Source organism: Suncus etruscus, chromosome 4 (genome assembly GCF_024139225.1).
Source record: "Suncus etruscus isolate mSunEtr1 chromosome 4, mSunEtr1.pri.cur, whole genome shotgun sequence".
NCBI classification, from domain to species: domain Eukaryota; kingdom Metazoa; phylum Chordata; class Mammalia; order Eulipotyphla; family Soricidae; genus Suncus; species Suncus etruscus.
In genome coordinates this window covers 123,276,564-123,296,267 of record NC_064851.1, presented here as the reverse complement: position 1 = coordinate 123,296,267, position 19,704 = coordinate 123,276,564, and the positions used below count along the sequence as shown (strand labels likewise).

The window sequence follows — 19,704 nt, the reverse complement described above, 5'->3', positions numbered from 1 at the left end:
GATACCTCTAGCTTTAGTTTTTTGGGAGAGTACTTATTGTACTCAAGGCTTACTAGTGCCTCTGCTTAGGAGTCATTCCTGGTGGTGCTCAGGGGACATATGTGGTGCCAAGGATTGAAATGAGTTGGCAAAGCAAACACTTCCTTGTAGTACTCTCTCTGGCTCCCTGCTCAGCTTTAGGATTGGGTTGTTTTGGTCTTAAAAACTTAAGTAAAGTTTTTAAATACCTTGAATTTAATTTACTTAATATGCAAATACTCCTATTCAATAGATTGTCTTCCCATTCTGATATTATCTTTTACAAGAAGCCTTCCAGTTTAAATGTATTTTAAGTTATTTACTTTTAATATTTTTTTCACTGTTGAGGTCAAGCTCCAGAAATATGCCAAGAAATCTCTTTCCTGTATGTGTTTTATCATTTTGAATATTACATCAAGTTCTTTGATAATTCTTTTTTTTTTTTTATATGAGATGTTTTAACTTTGGGGTTTTATTTGTTTTTGGTTTTTGGTTTTTGGGCCACACTCGGTGATGCTCAGGGGTAACACCTGGCTATGCGCTCAGAAATCACTCCTGAATTGGGGGACCATATGGAACACCAGGGGTTCAAACTGCAGTTTGTCCTGAGCTGGCGCGCACAAGTCAGATGCCTTATGACTTGTGCCACCACTCTGGCCCCTCATTGTGACTTTTGAGAGTTCCCTATATAATTTGTTAGAGACTTTCCTTTCCCACTGTTGTATATTAGATTAGATATCTTTGGGGATGTGGATTAGTTCTGGGTTTAGTTTTTATTGATCTGTGGTTTATGATTTGTTTTTTTCCAGTATTATTTAGCTTTAATAGAATATTAAAGTGCTTTATAGAATAGTTTAAAGTCAGGTAACGTGATTTCTCCATTTATTTTTCTTCCATAGGTTTACCATAGCTATTCAAGCACTTTTATGATTGTTCACATAAATCATAGTATTTTTTGTTCTGTTTCTTTTAAAAAATGTCATTGGCATTTATATAGTCATTGTATTAAACTCAAAATTACTTTTAATAGGATGAGCATTTTAACTCTTATTAATTCTCTCAGTCCTTGCATATGGAATTCTTTGCATCTTTTGGTGTCTTGTTCTATATCTTTTAGCACTGCTTTGTAGTTTTCTTTATACAGGTGTTGTTGTTTTTTTTTTTTCTCTCTCCCTCAGCCTCTCCCTCTCGTGGTTTGCACTACCAGTGGAGGGGTATCCTGCATGTTACTTTCTCACCTTTCAGCACAGATTTCTGATTTCTTGTCCATAGTGATCAGTTCCAGCTATCATTGTCATATTAGACCCTTCTCTACTCTAAATGCACTTACTGCTCTTTGTGGCAATCTTCCTACCCTGAGCTGAATCTCCTTACCCTCATCTCTATTGTCTCCTGATATTATTACTATACTGTCTCTTGTTTTTCTTGGATACCACAAATGAGTGAGATTATTCTATCCCTTTCCCTCTGACTCATTTCACTCAGCATAATAATCTCTATATTTATCCCTATATAAGCAAATTTCATGACTTCATTTTCCTAATGGCAGTATAGTATTTCATTATGTAGATATATCAGTTTCTTTAGCCACTCATCTGTTTTGGGTCACCTGTTTTCAGATTCTGGCTATCAAAAATAGTGCTATGCTAAACATAGGGGTGCAGAGGGCATTTTTGTATTGTGTTTTTGTGTTTCTGGGGTATATTCTTAAGAGTAGTATTGCTGGATCATATGGAAGCTCAATTTTTAGTTTTTGAGGAATGTTCCTATCGTTCTCTAAAAAGGCTGGACTAGTCTATATTTGCACCAGCAGTGAAAGAGAGTTCCTTTTTCCCTGCATACATGCCAGCACTGGTTGGTCTTTGTTTTTTTCTGTGATGTGTGTGAGTTTATGTGGTGTGAGATATCTCATTGTTGTTTTGATTTGCATCTCCCTGTTGATCAGTGAAGTGGAAATTGTTTTCATGTGCCTTTTTTCATCTATTTCTTCTTTGAGGAAATATTTGATCATTCCTTCTCCCTATTTATTGATGGGGCTAGATTATTTTTTTTCTTATAAAGTTTAATCAGTGCCTTGTATATCTTAGATACTAACCCCTTATCTGATGGGTATTTGGTAAGTAGTTTTTTTCCATTCCATGGATAGCCTTTGTATTTTAGTCATTATTTCCTTTGAAGTGCAGAAGTTTCTCAGTTTGGATGTTTTACAGGGTGTTTTTCAACTCCAGAAAGCACTTTCTTTTTTTGTGTGTGTGGTTTTTGGGTCACACCCGGCAGTGCTCAGGGGTTATTTCTGGCTCCAGGCTCAGAAATTGCTCCTGGCAGGCACGGGGGACCATATGGGACGCCGGGATTCGAATCGATGACCTCCTGCATGAAAGGCAAACGCCTTACCTCCATGCTATCTCTCCGGCCCCTAGAAAGCACTTTCTGATTCCAGTTAATTTGGGTTGTTTATTACCAGTCAGATATGCATTGAGAAGCTGAGTTTGTATAGCTGGGCATAAGAAAGGGTCACATAGTCCTATGGTATGAGTCCCTTAATTTGGGACGGGTGGAGTTCACTTCTTCAGGATGTTTGATTTTCAAAGAGGATTCCAAGCAAGGCTGAAAGAAGACCACAGAAGTCAATACTGCCACAGATTCTTTAATTCGCTACCTTCTATTAGTGTTATCTAGAATTTTGACTTAATACCCCATCCCCTAGGGTAAAGTTTTGTATGCCTCAGTGATTTTAAGTTCCACCCTGGATTGTTGGGTCTCTACTTCATCATGTCTCTTCATAAAGTGGGATAGCATTTCTTAACTTTGGATTTCTGACTGCCAAGTACTATCCACAGCAGAATTTCTCTCGTGGGGAGGATACCAGCTCCCCAATGTCTTTTTAGTGAAGCTTTAGGCAAAATTCCATATTTAATTCAACATTTCGGTGTAAACTTTGCAGTGTCCATGGGCAAATATTGTCATTTTAATGTTGTTAATCCTCCCAATCCATGTGCAGGGTACATCTTTCCATTCCTCATGTCCTCTTATTTCTTAAAGCAGTGCGTTGTTATTTTCTTTATATAACAACTAGAATCAGGAGGTGTTTTCTGGAGTGGAAAAACACACCCTGCAGAGTACTCAAATTATAGCCAGCATCGTTGTGGAAACTTATTGCTGCTATGCCTCTGTTTAGCCCCAGAAGACAATGTTCTGTAACTGTGTCCCATCTTTAAGCTCACCCCCCCACAGTTTTTTGGCCTTCTGCTGGCCTCTGTGGCCATAGCAGGACAGCATGGAGCTGTAAGCTGGTGTCTAAGTGATTTTGAACATTTAGTTACAGCTCAGTTATAGATCTTTGTGCCAGAGACCATGCTTTTGGTGCATGAAATACTTTACAAGATATACTGAGCCTAGTTTTTGGCAGGTGATGGATGGCAAGCACAGTACTTTGGTAACTACACATCTGTTTGGTACTGATAATTGCTGATAACTAATAATTGCTGCTGAGCACATAGAATTGTGAAGCCCCAGAAAGGTACCAACACCCGGACATGGATAGCACAGCATCTGTCAGGTACCAGCAGCTATGAATCCTGGGTTGCAGCCTGTGCCTGCCAAGCCTCTGCTATAGCTGCTTATCACATACTCCTAACCACAATTTTTCAGATAGACAAACTAAAAGCCCCATAGTATTAGCAAATGTGAGCCCAAGATTGCTGCCAAGGCTTGCACAAACTCAGACCTTTTTTTTTTTTTGGGGCCACACCCGGTAACGCTCAGGGGTTACTCCTGGCTATGTGCTCAGAAGTTGCTCCTGGCTTGGGGGACCATATGGGACACCAGGGGATCGAACCGCGGTCCGTCCAAGGCTAGCGCAGGCAAGGCAGGCACCTTACCTTTTAGCGCCACCGCCCGGCCCCCATCAGACCCTTATTTTTAGCCTTCACATAGCACCAGGCACCGTAAAGAAGAGGAAGAATTCACCTACATTCATAGATGAAGACAAAAGCTTGAGAAGAACTCAGGCACATTAGAACTTTCTAAACTCCCTGATGAAGATTTCATGACTTCTCAGTGAATTGAGGATGAAACAATGAAAGAATTTCAACCTGGACATAGAAAATATGATAAAAAATCCACTTAAATCCACTGAACTAAGGAATGCAGTAGTTAGAAATACATAGAAGTCCTCAGCAGCAAGGATCAAATCAGTGAGTCTGAGGATAAGGTAGAGGAAGCCACCAGCAAAAAAGCAGAAGGAAAAATTATGTATAAGAAACTTATTGGAAAAGCATCAAAAGCAATACAATTCTTATCATAGGGGTTCTATAAAGAAAGAGAAAATTTACTGATTGGAGAAATAAATAGTAGGCTAGAATTTTTTGACTTTGAAGAATAAAGCATATTCAGGAACCTTCAGAAAGTTCAAAGTAAATCCAAATAGACAAACACCAATGCATATTGTAATTAAAATGGTAAAGGCCAAAGGAAAAAGAATCCTAAAAGCAGCAAGAAAAAGCATAGATTCACAAATAAAAAATTTATTAAATGAAATTCTACAGATCAGAAGAAAGTAGCATATCATTGCTAACCTGATAGTTTTTAGAATACGAATACAGTTTAGGTTATCACTCAGATTGAAGGAGTTATACAAAACTTTTCTGACATAGTTGGAAAAATTCATGGCCTTTAGACCAGTTCTGCAAGAAATATACTAAATGTTTTTCTATAAAAGGCAAAGAAGCCCCATTTGGAAAGTAGTAAGATATTTTGATAACACAAATTTGAGAAAGAATAATAATGGGGGGCCGGGCGGTGGCTCTGGAGGTAAGGTGCCTGCCTTGCCTGCGCTAGCCTAGGACGGACCGCGGTTCGATCCCCCGGCGTCCCAGATGGTCCCCCAAGAAGCCAGGAGCAACTTCTGAGTGCATAGCCAGGAGTAACCCCTGAGCGTCACAGGGTGTGGCCCAAAAACCAAAAAAAAAAAAAAAAGAATAATAATGGACTTAATTATTTGCTTTAAATTTAATATAGAATTAAGCTTACACCTCTAGATGTAAGCATTATGATTATCTCAGAACAAAAATACTTGGTGGGGGAGGGGGGACCTGAAACCAATGGCACCTGGACACTCCACAAAGGTTTATATCACAATAGATGGGGGGAAGAATAGGAAATTAAAAAGAGACAAAAACAAAGACAATTTTCACAAGCACCCAGAATCCATATAGAAAAATGGCAATTAATTATTTTAATAATTTAACTAAATATCAGAGGCTTGAACTTACCGATCAAAAGACAGTGGCAAGATGGATCAGGAAAACAAAACCCAAACTTCAGCTTCCTGCTTCCTATTGGAGACACACTTGGAACTTTTATGATAACCCATGTCTTATATGAAAGAATAAAAGATAATTATGCAAGCGAAGTGGTAGGGTAGCCTTGAAGCAGGGACAACCATGCTTATATCAGACAAAATAGATTTCAAGTGGGAAAAAAATAATGAGATAGGAATGGACATTATTTAATGATTAAGAAGTCAGCACATTAAGAAGACAATACACATTAGCATGTGCACCAAATAAAGAAGCATCAAAACACTTAAAACCTAATAGATTTGGGCCCGGAGACATAGCATAGCAGCATTTGCCTTACAAGCAGCCGATCCAGGACCAAAGGTGGTTGGTTCAAATCCCAGTGTCCCATATGGTCCCCTGTGCCTGCCAGGAGCTATTTCTGAGCAGACAGTCAGGAGTAACCCCTGAGCACCGCCGGGTGTGCCCCCCCCCCCAAAAAAAAAAACCCTAACAGATTCAAAGAAAGATATCATTAGCACAATTGTAGATTTTAATACTCCTCTTTAAATATCAAAAAGGACACAACAGGGGCCGGGCGGTGGCGCTGGAGGTAAGGTGCCTGCCTTACCTGCGCTAGCCTAGGAGACGGACCGCGGTTCGATCCCCCGGCGTCCCATATGGTCCCCCAAGCCAGGAGCGACTTCTGAGCGCATAGCCAGGAGTAACCCCTGAGCGTTACCGGGTGTGGCCCCAAAAAAAAAACAAAAAAAAAAAAAAAAAAAAAAGGACACAACAGCCTCAAATAAGGTTGGAATGCTGAGTTTAATAGACATTTCTTTATACAGGTCTTCACACACATCACTCCCAAGTTATCTTATTTTTCGTACTTTAAGATGCATTTTTCCCTCATGCCGTATGGAGCAAATGCTTCCTAGAACCGAAGCCTGAATGCAGGGAAGGAGAGTTTCTTAGGGGCCAGAGAGATAGCATGGAGGTAGGGCATTTGCCTTGCATGCAGAAGGACGGTAGTTCAAAACCCGGCATCCCAGATGGTCCCCTGAGCCTGTCAGGAGCGATTTCTGAGCGTAGAGACAGGAGTAACCCCTGAGTGCTGCCAGGTGTGATCCAAAAACCAAAAAAAAAAAAAAAAAAAAACAAAAAAAAACCTACATCTTATAGAGTGAAAAGTGCATAAATACATGTTCTTCAGTGCACATGGACTTTCTCTAGAAGAGATTAAAACATGTAGGAGATAAAAAATCTGAATAAGTTGATTATTAGTAGGGATACTGAAACAGTAATAAAAAGTAGTTCAAAAACACAAAAGTCCAGGTCCTGATGAGCTTAACTAGTGAGTCTGAACAAACTTTCTAATATGAAGAAAGTTATCTATCTTGTACTCTTCAAAAACTATATAAACAAAACAGGATGAAACCAGGATTCTACTGCCTAGTTCCAACATTACCCTGATAACAAAAGCAGACAAAGATTACTAAAAAAAGATTGTGGACAAATATTAGTAAGGGTCATCCATACAAAGACCAACAACACAATTCTTTTAGCAAACTGAATTCAGTAAAATGTTGAAATTGCTATACATCATGACTAAATGAATTTTATTCCAGGCCTGCCAAGGATTTAACATGTATAAGCCAATTAATGTAGAAATATCACACCAGCACTTAAAGATCTTAAGACCATTTCTTTTGATAAATGCAGAGAAAGTATGCACTGGTAAAAAAAAATTCTGATCTAAAATTTTGGAATCATATGGAGTCTTTTGATTATGTTTCCATACTTGAATTCACCAAGTTCGATTTTCTGCTGCTTGTTTCATCTTCATAAGTTGTGATTTTCGAAAAATTCATCTGATTCTTATTAGCTTTGTTGTCAGATATTTATAAGTAGCCTCTTACAGTCCTTTGTAATATATCTTATCATTTCTCATTTTGATTTTATTAGAATTTTCTTTTTTCATAAAGTCTTTGTTTGAAAAGAGGGAAAAAAAGCTCTTAATTTTATTTTTTCTATTTTGGTTTCTATATCATTTCATTCCACTCTAATTTATATTACTTTTTTCCTTCTAGAAACTGCTGGCTTTATTTTCAGTTCCTTTAACTACAAAGCAAGATTATTTATTTATGCAAGGCAAGCACCCTACCTGCTATATACTACTACTCCTTCTATACTGTCCCTACCCTCTCTACTGTCTCAGCAGCTTGGTGGTTACTATAGTTTATTCATGAGGACCTGCTGGTTGAAAATTTTATTTTTAAACAGTTGTGAGGTGGGAAGGAAATTCAGTATGAACTTGAACTTAAAATTATATATTATTTGTTTGCCTTTAATATTTAAAATTTTTTCTTTTTATATTTTTAGGAGGAGCTTCCAGGACATCAAGCGCTACCAGTGGTCTCAGTTGTAAGAGTGAACGATCAGTTTTTGACAAATCTAATGGTCTGTTACTAAGACCTAAACCCCCTAATGTCCGTACAGCTTGGTTATAAACATTTTTTAAGCATTCCAAAAATTTTATTAACGTGCTCTTGTATATTACTATAATTCTCTGTGTAAACATCAATAATACTGTTTTGAGCAATTTAAGGTATAAACCATGAGCTTTAATTTATTATAATTCAATACAAAGTTGTTTTCAAGAATACCCTGTAAAAACAGTGTTTTCTATGATGTTTATGATTTAATAGAGAAATGGTAGTATGCATGTATATTTTCTCAACATTGAAATAATTCAGCTGTCATGCTGACAGAACATTGTGATGGCATCACTACACTTTGTACTCAGATGTTAAACATATAGTTCTCATTTTACATTTTTCTTTTGTATTTCTTGTAAATTTTAAACCATGAATGTAGCTCCTAAATTTGACTGCGTATGATTGTTTGCTTCAGAACTTGGATGCAGTAACTCATAACTTGATTGTAAATTTGGTATAATTTCTTAGGAAATCTTGAAATTTATTTTTATTGGTGGAGCAAATTTAGATTTGATGAACAGATCAAGAAGAACTTACAGTAGAGCAGTCCTTATTACTTATCAAAAGCTGCTGCCTCTATAAAAGTGTGCTAAGTTAGGACTTAAAAATTTCATCAGCATTCCAAACCGTTTCAATCTGTGTCTTTGAAAGTTTACTCTAGAATCTCCTCTTCTGTAAAGAATTGTTAATTATCTTTAGAAATGAGGGGGCTGCAGTTACAGCATTGTTAAGTTTGTACGGGGACCACATCATTGTAAGCCAAAACAAGTGTTTGTTGTTTATTACAAAATAGAACTACAAAGGCAGATTCTGAGTTGTTTTACAACAGTGTTTTTAGTTGATGTTGCTATTAGCAAGTTGTAATATATATATAGTATTGAATAAAAGGGAAGATAAATAAATGCACTGTCTTACAGCTTTAGAAATAGCTAGAGTTTTAAAGGATTGAAAAAGTAAACTAAAATATGAACATGAAAGGAGCAGTAAGTCCATTTGTCGAGGCTGTTTCTTTAAGTAATGTTAATTTTCTTGGGGCTTTGTGGGTGGGCTTTTGATTGACTCCAAGAGGCATTGTTTTCACCAGTCCTAGAAATTAAACTAGGAATGGCACCGAAGTTATGATATATTAGACTCTTGAAGCTGAAATATTTTTCTATTCATCAGTAGACCATTCTCATTTTATACAACAAATTATCTCAGTCATGGTTGTTCTGTTTTTATTGGTTGTCTGTTCAACGTATCTTTAGAATATGTTGAAAGTACTATTAAATGCCATATTAACCTTTATTAATGCCATATAAATTATTGTTTCTGAAAGTACATTTTAAAAAATCTGCAGCCACAAAATGATTTGTTTTTCACTTTTCTGGTGTTCATACTTTGCAACATGTCTTCTGCTTTGTTAGTACATTTTGGCAGTAAGTCAAACTTCATTTCACTGAAAATCAATCCTGAATTTCTTGGTCTTAGTTCATATTGACAGATTTTGTATAGGATTAGGGTATGAAAAGTATGAGAACGAATTTTTTAAAATACGTGACTACAACCTGGCAAATTTTTTGCTGCTTTCTTTGGTCTATCATGTTCATTAGATGTATCTAGATATTGTCTTCTGATGAACAAATTTTACATTATCTAGTTCTTTGCTTTACTGGTATATTTCATTTATACTAAATGAGGACATAAGCCTATAATGGGAGCTCTTTTTAAAATTGATTTTTCATTTGTTAAGGGAATAAAAGTGAATCCTTTTATATTCGAATGAATAAATTTTTTATGGGTTTTGCTGCCATATGTCAAGAAATAATACATCACTTATAGTAAAGTAAAAGCCTTACTTTGATATCAGCTACTAATTTTAATTCCTTTAGTTTTGACCACTTGGAAAGGAGAAATATATCTACATATGACTGATAATAGGGATTCAGCTTGAAGCTGAATGAACTAAAAATGAGTAAGAGTACTGCAGGATTTACAATTCTGTTGTCATTACTTATATGATAAATAGGATAGGAGTTAAAAATGTGATGCGCTGTCTGAAATAAGTTCAGATACTTTGTTATTGTCTTGGTTTAACAGGCATTTTTATGGGAAAAAAAAAGGTTAAGTATGGTATTTTCATAGCAAGAAAATAAAGTGAAGGATGATCTTAGCACTACTTAGGTTTACTTTCCTAATTATATATTTTGAAGATTTACATCTGCAGCTGAAACTTATAATAACCCAAAGTCTAGAATTACTAGGCAAGGTTTTTTGTCAAAAATTACTGTTGTTGCCTCATTTTATAAATAGAATATGAAAAGTTTTAAACTAAAATTTCCTAGTGAATAGGATCTCATATTTCGAACTATTTTCAATCTTTACAAACTGCTGCTTTCTAAGCACTACTGCAAATAAAAATACTCTGGTTTGCTTTTAAATTTTATGTAACATAGTTATTTATTCTATTAACCTAAATGTCTAAAATGGCAACATTAAGAGAGAAGTCATTGTATGATTTGTTTGCTTCTTATCTTCACACTATTGAAGTATTATGACCAATATAAAACTGGAAATACATTTTATTTACTTTCTAATAAATGCATAAGATGTTTTTATGTTTTAATGCCAAAGTCTTATAATTGATTTTAAACCATCTTAGAAAATGTATTTAATGCTGATTTGATTTCCGTGAACAAAAGATTGCTAAGAAACTTAAAAATCAACATCGCTTTTACATTTTCAATCCACTGTAATGTTCTAGGCATGAAGAACTAAGTTGGCAGAGTAAATAAATGAAAGTATTAAAGATAACTGAGCTTTTTATTCTGTGTCTCAAATGCCTTGTTTCTAACTTTTAAATTTTTATAGTAACATAGGAGTAAGAATTATTGAGAATATGGTTGGAAGAAGGGATCCTATATCTTTCAAGATGTGGCATTTATGAGGATGAAAGTTTGCTTGGGGATCTTGGGTGTCCTTAGAGCCTTGTACTTCATAAGTGTTTGTAAATACTGCTATAGCACAAATTATGGGAAGCTTTTTTGAATATCCAGGGTGGTTTATTTATTTATTTTTTTTAATGTAGAGCTCGAAGGCTGGAACAATAGTATAGCATTTAGGGCACTTACTTTGCACACAGTTAACCTAGGTTCAAACCATAGCACTGCACATATGGCCCCCAATCTCCTCCAGGAGTGATTCCCTAGGCACAAAGCGAGTAATAAGTATAGCTGGTTTTTGGTCCTCCAAAAAAACTTTCAACCAACTTCACTTCATATTTTTACCACATTCACTATAAAGTAAGGTGGTTAGAATGAGAGAAAAGTACAGGGGTTAACCCATTTGCCTTACACACAGCCAACCCATACCAGGGTTGGCCCCTTAAGCACTTCTGGAAGGAAATCTAATCACTTCCCAGTAACTCACCTCTCAGATACCTGCCTGGCCACCAAAAGGCAAGAGAGCCTCTGAGCACTGTGAGTTGTGGCCCTAATGCCCACTCCTAGCTCCAAATAAAAGAAGGTGCATTTAGGGGGAAACAGAAAGGGTGCTTGAGAGAAGTTCTTGGGGGTTGGACACTTAACTCCCAGTTGTTGGTCTAATGTAAGTTCTTTTCATCTTCCCTGATCAAGATGGGCTTGCTTTGCATGAGGCCAACACAGGTTCCATCCCAGAGCCAGGAAGTAAGTCCTGAATATCACTGAGTATGGCACAAGCACCCCAATCCCCCAGAAAAGGTTCTAAAAATAGGATAATAGAGGGAAATGCTGCCTCACCCCCACCCCTGAGCCAGATCACTACAAGCATCAAACATTTTTGGGTTACTGGTGAATTTAATTACTGTAGTGAGGAACTGACTCCACATTGCCTTTTAGACAGATTTCTAATGTTAAGGGGTAACTACATTTGCAGAAGTGGGAACGACTAACATTTATGTCACATGCAGAATGCAGTTAATGTGTACTAAATGATTTATTCTCTTCTGGCCCCATAATAGGAAGAACCAAGTTAAAACCTTGGAAAATTTTTATTGAGTGGGCTGGGAGGGTCAAGCATTCATTGTTTGGTTCCCCACTACCTTCCAAATTCTCTCCATCACTTAAACCTTTTGAAAAGTTTAATAGGACAGGTCTTATTTTTGAATCCACTAAAGTATTCCCTTTCTTGGGAGTACTTTCTTGGCCCTTTCTTGGCCATCTTTTTCTTTATCCTTCATTATCAGTAACTTAGGGTAGAAAGCAGCATGAAAACTTATACACAAATATTTGAATTTCTGGATTTCTCTAACACATCTCGTTGCCTGGCCTTGAAACGATATTGAAGATGTTCTTTTCTGTGCTTTTTTTTTTTTTTTTACCTTTTCCATGGGAGCGAGATCTGCTTGACTAAAGTATCTGTAACCCTGAATATGGTAAAGCATATTCCATATTTTTAGTGAATTATGGCAGAAAGGAGCAGTTTTTAATTAAGGCAGGAAAAGCTTTAGACAGAGTGTTAAGAATGGGGTACAAAGGCAGTGTATCACTTTTTATTTGTCTGGAAAAAGACTGCAGAGTCTTACTATCAGTCTCAACAAATGAGGTCTTTGTGACTTCAGCTCTGGACCAAAAGTGCTTAACTGCCAAATTGAATTTAATGAAATAGTTTTTGCTCACAAAGGTATGAGTCAAATTCAAACTGACTGTTCCAATGCTTTCTATTCCCTTACATCTAAAAGAAGGTGGGTATTTTTTTCAAGGTTTACTTTCCCCATTGCCTTCTCCCTTCTTGTAGTTCTATTCAATTTATCATGTTACATATCGCTATCTATGCCACTTGTTCCTCCCTACCCATTTTACCTTTAGAATGGGCTCCTTTTAGTATCTTACAGACAGTTTAAATAGCATTAAATAATAACTCACTAAGATTTCTTGCAAATATTGTCAACTTGTCATAAAATTCTATCACAGTTCTCTTAAGGCACAAAAACCAAGCACTTCCTAATTGGGCATGTCTAGAAACACTTAAGGGAGGGAGAGGGAGAGAAGAGAGAAAGGAATGAGAAAGAGTTTGAAACCAGAATGTTACAACATTGTAGGAACTTAGTGTGATACTAATCTGCAGAAACTTTGTCCCAAATTTATAAATAGGTCAGGCTAGAAACAGAAATTTGTGATCTAAATTTTGAATCTAGCAGTGTCTAAGAAATAAGTGAGAGAATTGCCTTGTCTGGTGACTTACTTATTTCGTATTCAGTTATCAGTTTTTCAGTTAATGAAAAGTTTCATATTTGTTTTGGGATTCAAGTGTAAAGTAAATAGAAAATATGTTTGTGGTTTAATGAACGCTCAATGTTAAGATTTTGTAGTCTATTTTCTGAGATTTCTTTCAGTCTGGTTTCATACCAGATCTCTCTACTTCTAGGAAAAGTATTAAACCACACCATGGATCTGGAACCAATAAACGAGTTTTAATTACAGATTAGACATATTTTTTAATCTCATCATACAATACCAATACAAAAGCACCACCCATGCCTCTCAGTACATTGGACCAGGCTCCCTTGAAGAAAGCATTGGCACCTTCATCCTTTGCAATCTTCCTCCAGCAGTCCAGTGTTCCAGTGTACATAATATCCGCTGTTGAAAAAAAAAAGTTGTTAAGGACTGCAATTCAGGAGAGAAAGAGACCCCACAGAAAGACATCTACAGATGCACATGATGTTTCCAGTATTATAAAAGGCTGAGCCTTAGGTCACATAACATTTAACTAGTCCCTTCCTTGCTTAACTCAGGCAAGCTTTTTGTCATTTTTTTTTTGTTTTGTTTTGTTTTTGGGTCACCCCAGCAGCGCTCAGGAGTTACTCCTGGCTCTACTCTCAGAAATCACTCCTGCAGGCTCGGGGTACCATATGGGATGCTGGGATTTGAACCACCGTCCTGCATGCAAGACCAATGCCATACCTTCATGATATCTCTCTAGTAGTCCCTTTGTCATTCTTGTTAACTCAAAAATCCAGTGAGAAACTGGGGCAATTAACAGGCTAGCTCAAGACTGTCCAATTTTTACACAGGAAGGGAGCAGTACCAAGCCTCCTTTGTAACAGGTTAAAAAAGGGCCTACTTTCAGACTTGAGTGCCCAAGATAATAAAACTATTACACTGAAGAATACAAAATTTAGCAACTGGTTTTTTGAGTTTAAAAAAATGGCAATTTTATTGTGTTCCAATATATAGGAGGCAAAATATTTTTATGGCAAGAGAGATCATGAGGTCTTCCCTACCAAACTAACCCCACTTTAACACTTGTAAAAAAAAGGGGGGGGTAAGTGAAGCAAGAATTATTTGTAAATAGAACTGCAGATTTAATGATTTTCCCATGATTCAAAATTATTTGCCCTACTAGACTCAAGAGGAAAGGGGAAAACCCCCATAGTGCTGGACAATCTAAGTTCAAGTCTAAATACTCTATTGTGATCTTTCAAAACATGATTGAGGCAATCAACATATCATCTTCCCCAACATAGAATGATGAGATATTGAGAGCCAAAGAGTATGTTCTTTAGCAGAAATATAATGTTGAAATTCAGTAGGTCTTACCTCCTTTCCGTCCGGACTGCATCATCATCCTACGACGAACCGTGTCAAAGGGGTAGGACACCAGCCCTGCGACGGCAGTCACACTCTGGGCAATCATCCAGCTCACAATAATATGCACATTCTTGGGGTCAGGCAACATCCCTGTGGGCAGAGCCAAGAAGGATTGAGAGACATTTTCTCTCAGCAGCTGAGGGCAGATAAGCTCTAAAACAGGTAACATCTGGCCTCTGGTGTGCCCTCACAAATACTCGGGTAATCAACAGAAATTCAGGGAAACCAGATTTCCAGTTCCATACCCAGATCAGGGTGACGTGGCAGCAATAAAGGGATCACATGGGAGTTAAGCTCCACCTTTTCCCTCTGGATAAGTCAAGGCCGGAGATGACAGCTGTAGGTGACAAAGAGTCTCCATACCAACTCCTCATTCAAAAGCCTGTTTTTAGTTCAGGAACCCAAGGGCAACACTCCTTCCTCCATCCAGGACCTTCCTAACACTCCACTCACCTTTGGCAGTATCATAGACTCCGAAATAGGCAGCTCTGTAGATAATGATGCCCTGGACAGATACACTGAAGCCCTGGTAGAGACCCTTCAGGCCATCAGACTTGAAGATCTTGCTGAGACAGTCGCCCAGACCACTGAACTCGCGCTGGGAAGAACCCTTGCCAACATCAGCAGCCAGCCGGGTCCTGGCAAAGTCCAGCGGGTAGACAAAGCAGAGGGAAGTGGCCCCAGCTGCCCCACCGGATGCCAGGTTACCAGCAAAGTAGCGCCAGAACTGCTTATGGCGGTCCACGCCCCCCAGGAAGATCTGCTTGTACTTGTCCTTGAAGGCGAAGTTGAGAGCTTGGGTGGGGAAGTAGCGAATCACATTGGCCATGTTGCCCCTCCAGAAGGAGACAAAGCCCTGCTCCTTGGGGATTCTCACCACGCAATCAATGATGCCCTTGTACTGCTTCTCAGCACTGATCTGTTTGCTGGCATGCTGAACCTGTATGGGTTGAGGGGGGCACATGGGACTGAGGAAGGGAGTCAAGGGGAAGCTTCCACGTCTATTGATTTCCTTTTTTAAAACCAACTGGGGAAATCTAATGGTTAAGAAATGTAACATGTTAGCTACTTGGATGATGGAGGGGGAAATTTTCCAATTTTGCCTCAGTTATTAGGGCAACTAAGAAAAGACTTTCTACCTCAGAAAGGTAAGAGATAGGGAGGCCAGAGAGATGGTACAGTGGGTAGGGCACTTGCCCTGCACACAGCCAGCTGGGGTTCCATCCCAGGCACCACCTGTGGTTCCCCTGCACCACCATGAGTGATCCTGAGAGCAGGACCAGGAATAAGCCCTGAGCACAAATAAGTGTGCCCCTCATTTAAAAAAAAATGGAGGGGGGAAACTTAATTATGTAAAAATATACACTGTTTTTCTCCTAGGTGTCAAGTGCCATATAAGGGGCATCTGGGAGATAGAAATAATTAAAGATCCTTTTCCCAGAGGGCACCTCAGATTTAACAGACTTGATTGGGCAAGAGCAAAAACTCCTACCTCTATGCTCCCTAGACCTCAAAGAGAAGGGAGGTCTCAAACTCAATTTACCTGGGGGCCACAGGAGGCAAAGTCGGGGTGATCCTTGAGTGCAAAGTCAGTAGTAAGCCTTGAACATTGGGTGTGTGTGACCCAAACAACTAAAACAAAACAAAACAAGATTCCTCTAGGGTAGGGCCACAAAATGTAGAGGGCCACAAACGGCCCTCAGTAAATCCACAAGACATTAGAGTCTGAACATTTACATGTGAAAGTGTTGGGGGCGGGTTGGGTGCTGTTACTGATTTTGACCTCCAAACAGGAAAGGGGCCCAACGCCTCGCTGAGACATCCTGGCCTTGGGGACAACGAAGACAAACAGCAGAGATGGGAGGATGACATGTCATTCAGAGACTATTGGGGGGTAAAGGAGAGAACTGCAAATTCAGCATCCAGCATTTATTCCTAGAAAAAAAATATTATCTGCAATTTCTCAAAAATCAGTCTCTTGGCTCGAAAAATGGAAGAAATAATAGTCTCTCACGGGTTATAGAAAAATGAATGAATGAATGAATGAAGAGACATCAACCACAGAGTGCACGCACGGGCGCGCTCGCGTAATCACTGCATGATGCTATTGTAGAAAATGGGGGTGCGGATACGAGAGGGGGGAAGGGACACCGAAAAAGCAAAAGGTGAGTGCGACCTAGGAGATCTAAGTGCCATGCCAGCACCATCTCGGGACTAGGGTTTTGCTGGCACGTACCCACCCCGGGGTGGGTTTCCATATATAGACACCGAACACCCGGTGCCACCCGACACCAGGAATGCGCTCCTGACTCGGGACCTGCGTCTACGCAAAGGGCACCTTCCCCCTCTGCGGTAGGCCAGGGGCCTGGGGCCTAGTGTAGGCTTTCTGCAGCTTCCCCCAACACCGCTGCCCGCCGGGTGGGCACCTCGCGCGCCTCTGCGCCTCCTTACCTGCAGCAGCAACTTGACCCTCTCGATGGGGGCGACCGCAGTCTTGGAGACGGCAGCGGCGATGCCACCGGCCAGGAAATCCTTCACGAAGCTCAAGGCTTGATCACCCATGATGATGCTGATGACAGGAGCCGCGCTCTCGCTCTCGCTCTTGTTCTCGCCTCCGCCCGGCCTGGCACCGCCACCCCGTCTCCGTCCCCGCGCGACGTGTCGGGGCCGCTCGCCTCGCCCCGCAGCCCCCCTTTATATTGCCTGCCCAGCCTCTCGCGAGAAGGGGAGGGACCCCGGGGGCCCGACGCGCCTTGCGCATTGGCTGGGCAGGTGCTCCGACGCCCCCCTCGCCGGCGCCCTCCTCTGCAGAGGGCAAAGGGGGCAAGGCGCTTTCGCGACGCAGGGGTGGGCTCCGGGCTGTGCCTGCGGCTTGGGACGTTTAAAGGGCAAATTCATGTTATCTGGCCCCCGGCGAGCGGAGGGAAAGGAACACCGTGTCTCTGCAGCAAGTGGGCCGCTGTATTTATAGCTCACAGGCCTTAGGCTGAGCCCGAACTGGGGACACCAGCGACTGTGTGCCTCCAGCTGCACCCTTGCATCCCGGACCTGCACCGGCCAGCCGCTCCTGGCCTTGGGATGCAAGCTGAGATTTTTTTGTGTTTGTTTGTTTGTTTGTTTTTGTCTTCAATTCTTCCCAGGACGGCCTGCCTCGATTTTGGGTCCTCTTACGAGCTGTGTGTATTTTTTGCAGATGAATGAAACCAATGCCGAAGAAATATCAATGTTCCTCGATGCTGTGATTGATTCATATAAGCCGGAAACCTGCTGAATCTCTTTTTTCCTTCACGTTCAGTCATTCAATCATTTATTCTGGTTGTCAAGTATTTATGGGTCTGGCTCTCTGCCGCCTGGAAAGAACCTACAGTGGTGGGTGGGAAAGGGGTCCTAGGCTGAACACAGGTTTTCGCAATGTGTGTATCTATACTGCTTCTCTGCTGGGTCATCAGCCAGTCACACCCAGGACTCCAGTCTGATGGCTCCAACCAGGACCTTATAAGGCCACCCTTTTATCAAACATTTAAGGGCTTCATGTGAAACTCTGTTCTCAACGAAATCTCAGTGGCTATTCTGGGCAAAACTCTCCGGCAGCTGACGGCTTTGAGGACCAGCGCTCTTTGCCTTCTCTCTCCTCTTGTAGTGGGTGGTTGGGCTGTGAAGTAAGAGAAGGTGGAGCCCTTACTTGTATTGGCTTTTGCTAGGTATGTGGGAACAACCACACTCTAATCCTAAGAAACTGATTGCAATTGATTTGATATATACATATGTATGCTTCTTTTATTATGTATATGCATATGTACATACATATGAGCTTATTTTCCTTAAGTTTTTAAAAGACAATTCATATAAAGATACAATTCTTTAAATACAGCTACTTATTCCACTAGAATAATTACTATTACTTTTAATCTTTTATCTCTAATCTCCCCATGTGTGTTAATACTCGTTTGTACATTTGACAAGGCAGGTACATACATTCATTTTATTTTTTTAGCACTAGTTTGCTGGTGAATGTAGATATCCTAGTTGATGTTCATTGAGCTGCTGTTGTGTGTCACTCTGGGTCTGGAGACTTCAGTAGAGCAGAGGTCACTGTTCCAGTGCCAGGATCATGAAGGGTAGCATTTGTCTGAGGCTGGATTAAACTTGAACTTAAACTTGAACCCAGGTGAGCGTCTGAAAATTGCACAGTCAATGGAGGTTAGAGCAGGCAGAAGGTCAAGACATTTGAGGACATTCAAAAGGACCATTTAAGAATTTATACACCAAACACTTGAAATCTAGATGCCAGCTGTTTATATTTATCACTTGTTCAGTTTTATTTTTAGTGGGGGGCCAAACCTGGCAGTTCTGAAGGGCTACTCCTGGCTCTTCACTTCTGGCAGATCTTAGGGATCAAGCTCTGCTCAGCCTCATGCAAGGCAAATGCCCTACCCACTGTTCTATCACTCTGGCCCTTACTTGTTTGATTTTATTCATCATGGCATTGCTCATAGATTCACATGGGTCATATAAACCAAATATTAGTGCACATTTTTTAAAATAACTATACATTAGAGATACTTCTTTTTTATTATGAAGACTGATAGAGTGGTGTATGTGCTACACAAGTTCATTTCTCCCTGTAAGTTTTTCCCTTTTCTTTTTTTTTTTTTTTGGGTTTTCAGGCCACACCTGTTTGATGCTCAGGGGTTACTCCTGGCTACGCGCTCAGAGATTGCCCCTGGCTTGGGAGGACTATATGGGACACCGGGGGATCGAACCATGGTTCTTTCCTTGGCTAGCGCTTGCAAGGCAGACACCTTACCTCTAGCGCCACCTCGCTGGCCCCTCCCCTTTCATTTTATGCAAAATTAATGGATCACTTGAATGTTCTAAAAGTCCTTTTAGAACTGCTCCATTTTCAACAATTGATATTCAGAACAATGGAGTAACAGAGTCTCTTGATGTTAGCTTTGTTTGTTTGTTTTTGGATTTTTCTCGTGTGTGTGTGTGTGTGTGTGTGTGTGTGTGTGTGTGTGTGTGTGTGTGTGTGTGTGTACCAGTTTTACAATTAGCTCTTATTTGGAGGGTGGTGGGAGCTACTTCTGGCTCTGTGCTCAGAGTATATGGTGCCAAGAATGGAACAGAAATCAGTGTCATGAAAGCAAGTGCTTAATGACTGTACTATCTCTCTAGCCCCCATATTGTTCTTTAATTGCTATTTATTTCAATCTTTTATACTCTTTTCAAGTATCCCAGCAGTAATTGGGGGATTAATTTGTTTTCTTTGCCTTTGCTGGGTTTTTATCCTTCATT

The 19,704-nt window shown here is 39.8% G+C and overlaps 2 protein-coding genes across 2 annotated transcripts in view; one reads left to right on the top strand and one right to left on the bottom strand.

Moving 5' to 3' along the window:
• CFAP97 (cilia and flagella associated protein 97) overlaps positions 1-8,770 on the top strand; it is a 49,787-nt gene extending 41,017 nt beyond the window's left edge. Inside the window, exon 5 of the mRNA XM_049772356.1 lies at positions 7,680-8,770. Coding sequence (XP_049628313.1) covers positions 7,680-7,807 — 128 coding nt within the window. The 3' untranslated portion in view covers positions 7,808-8,770. The remainder of the gene's footprint in view (positions 1-7,679) is intronic.
• Positions 8,771-13,214: 4,444 nt separating this feature from the next.
• On the bottom strand, positions 13,215-17,101 carry SLC25A4 (solute carrier family 25 member 4). The gene is made up of 4 exons (XM_049772396.1): positions 16,858-17,101; positions 14,860-15,346; positions 14,356-14,496; positions 13,215-13,395 (listed from the first exon to the last, which is right to left on the bottom strand). Exons 1-4 carry the CDS (start codon positions 16,966-16,968, stop codon positions 13,238-13,240), a joined length of 897 nt encoding a protein of 298 aa, XP_049628353.1. The 5' UTR covers positions 16,969-17,101; the 3' UTR covers positions 13,215-13,237.
• Between the last annotated feature and the right edge of the window lie 2,603 nt (positions 17,102-19,704).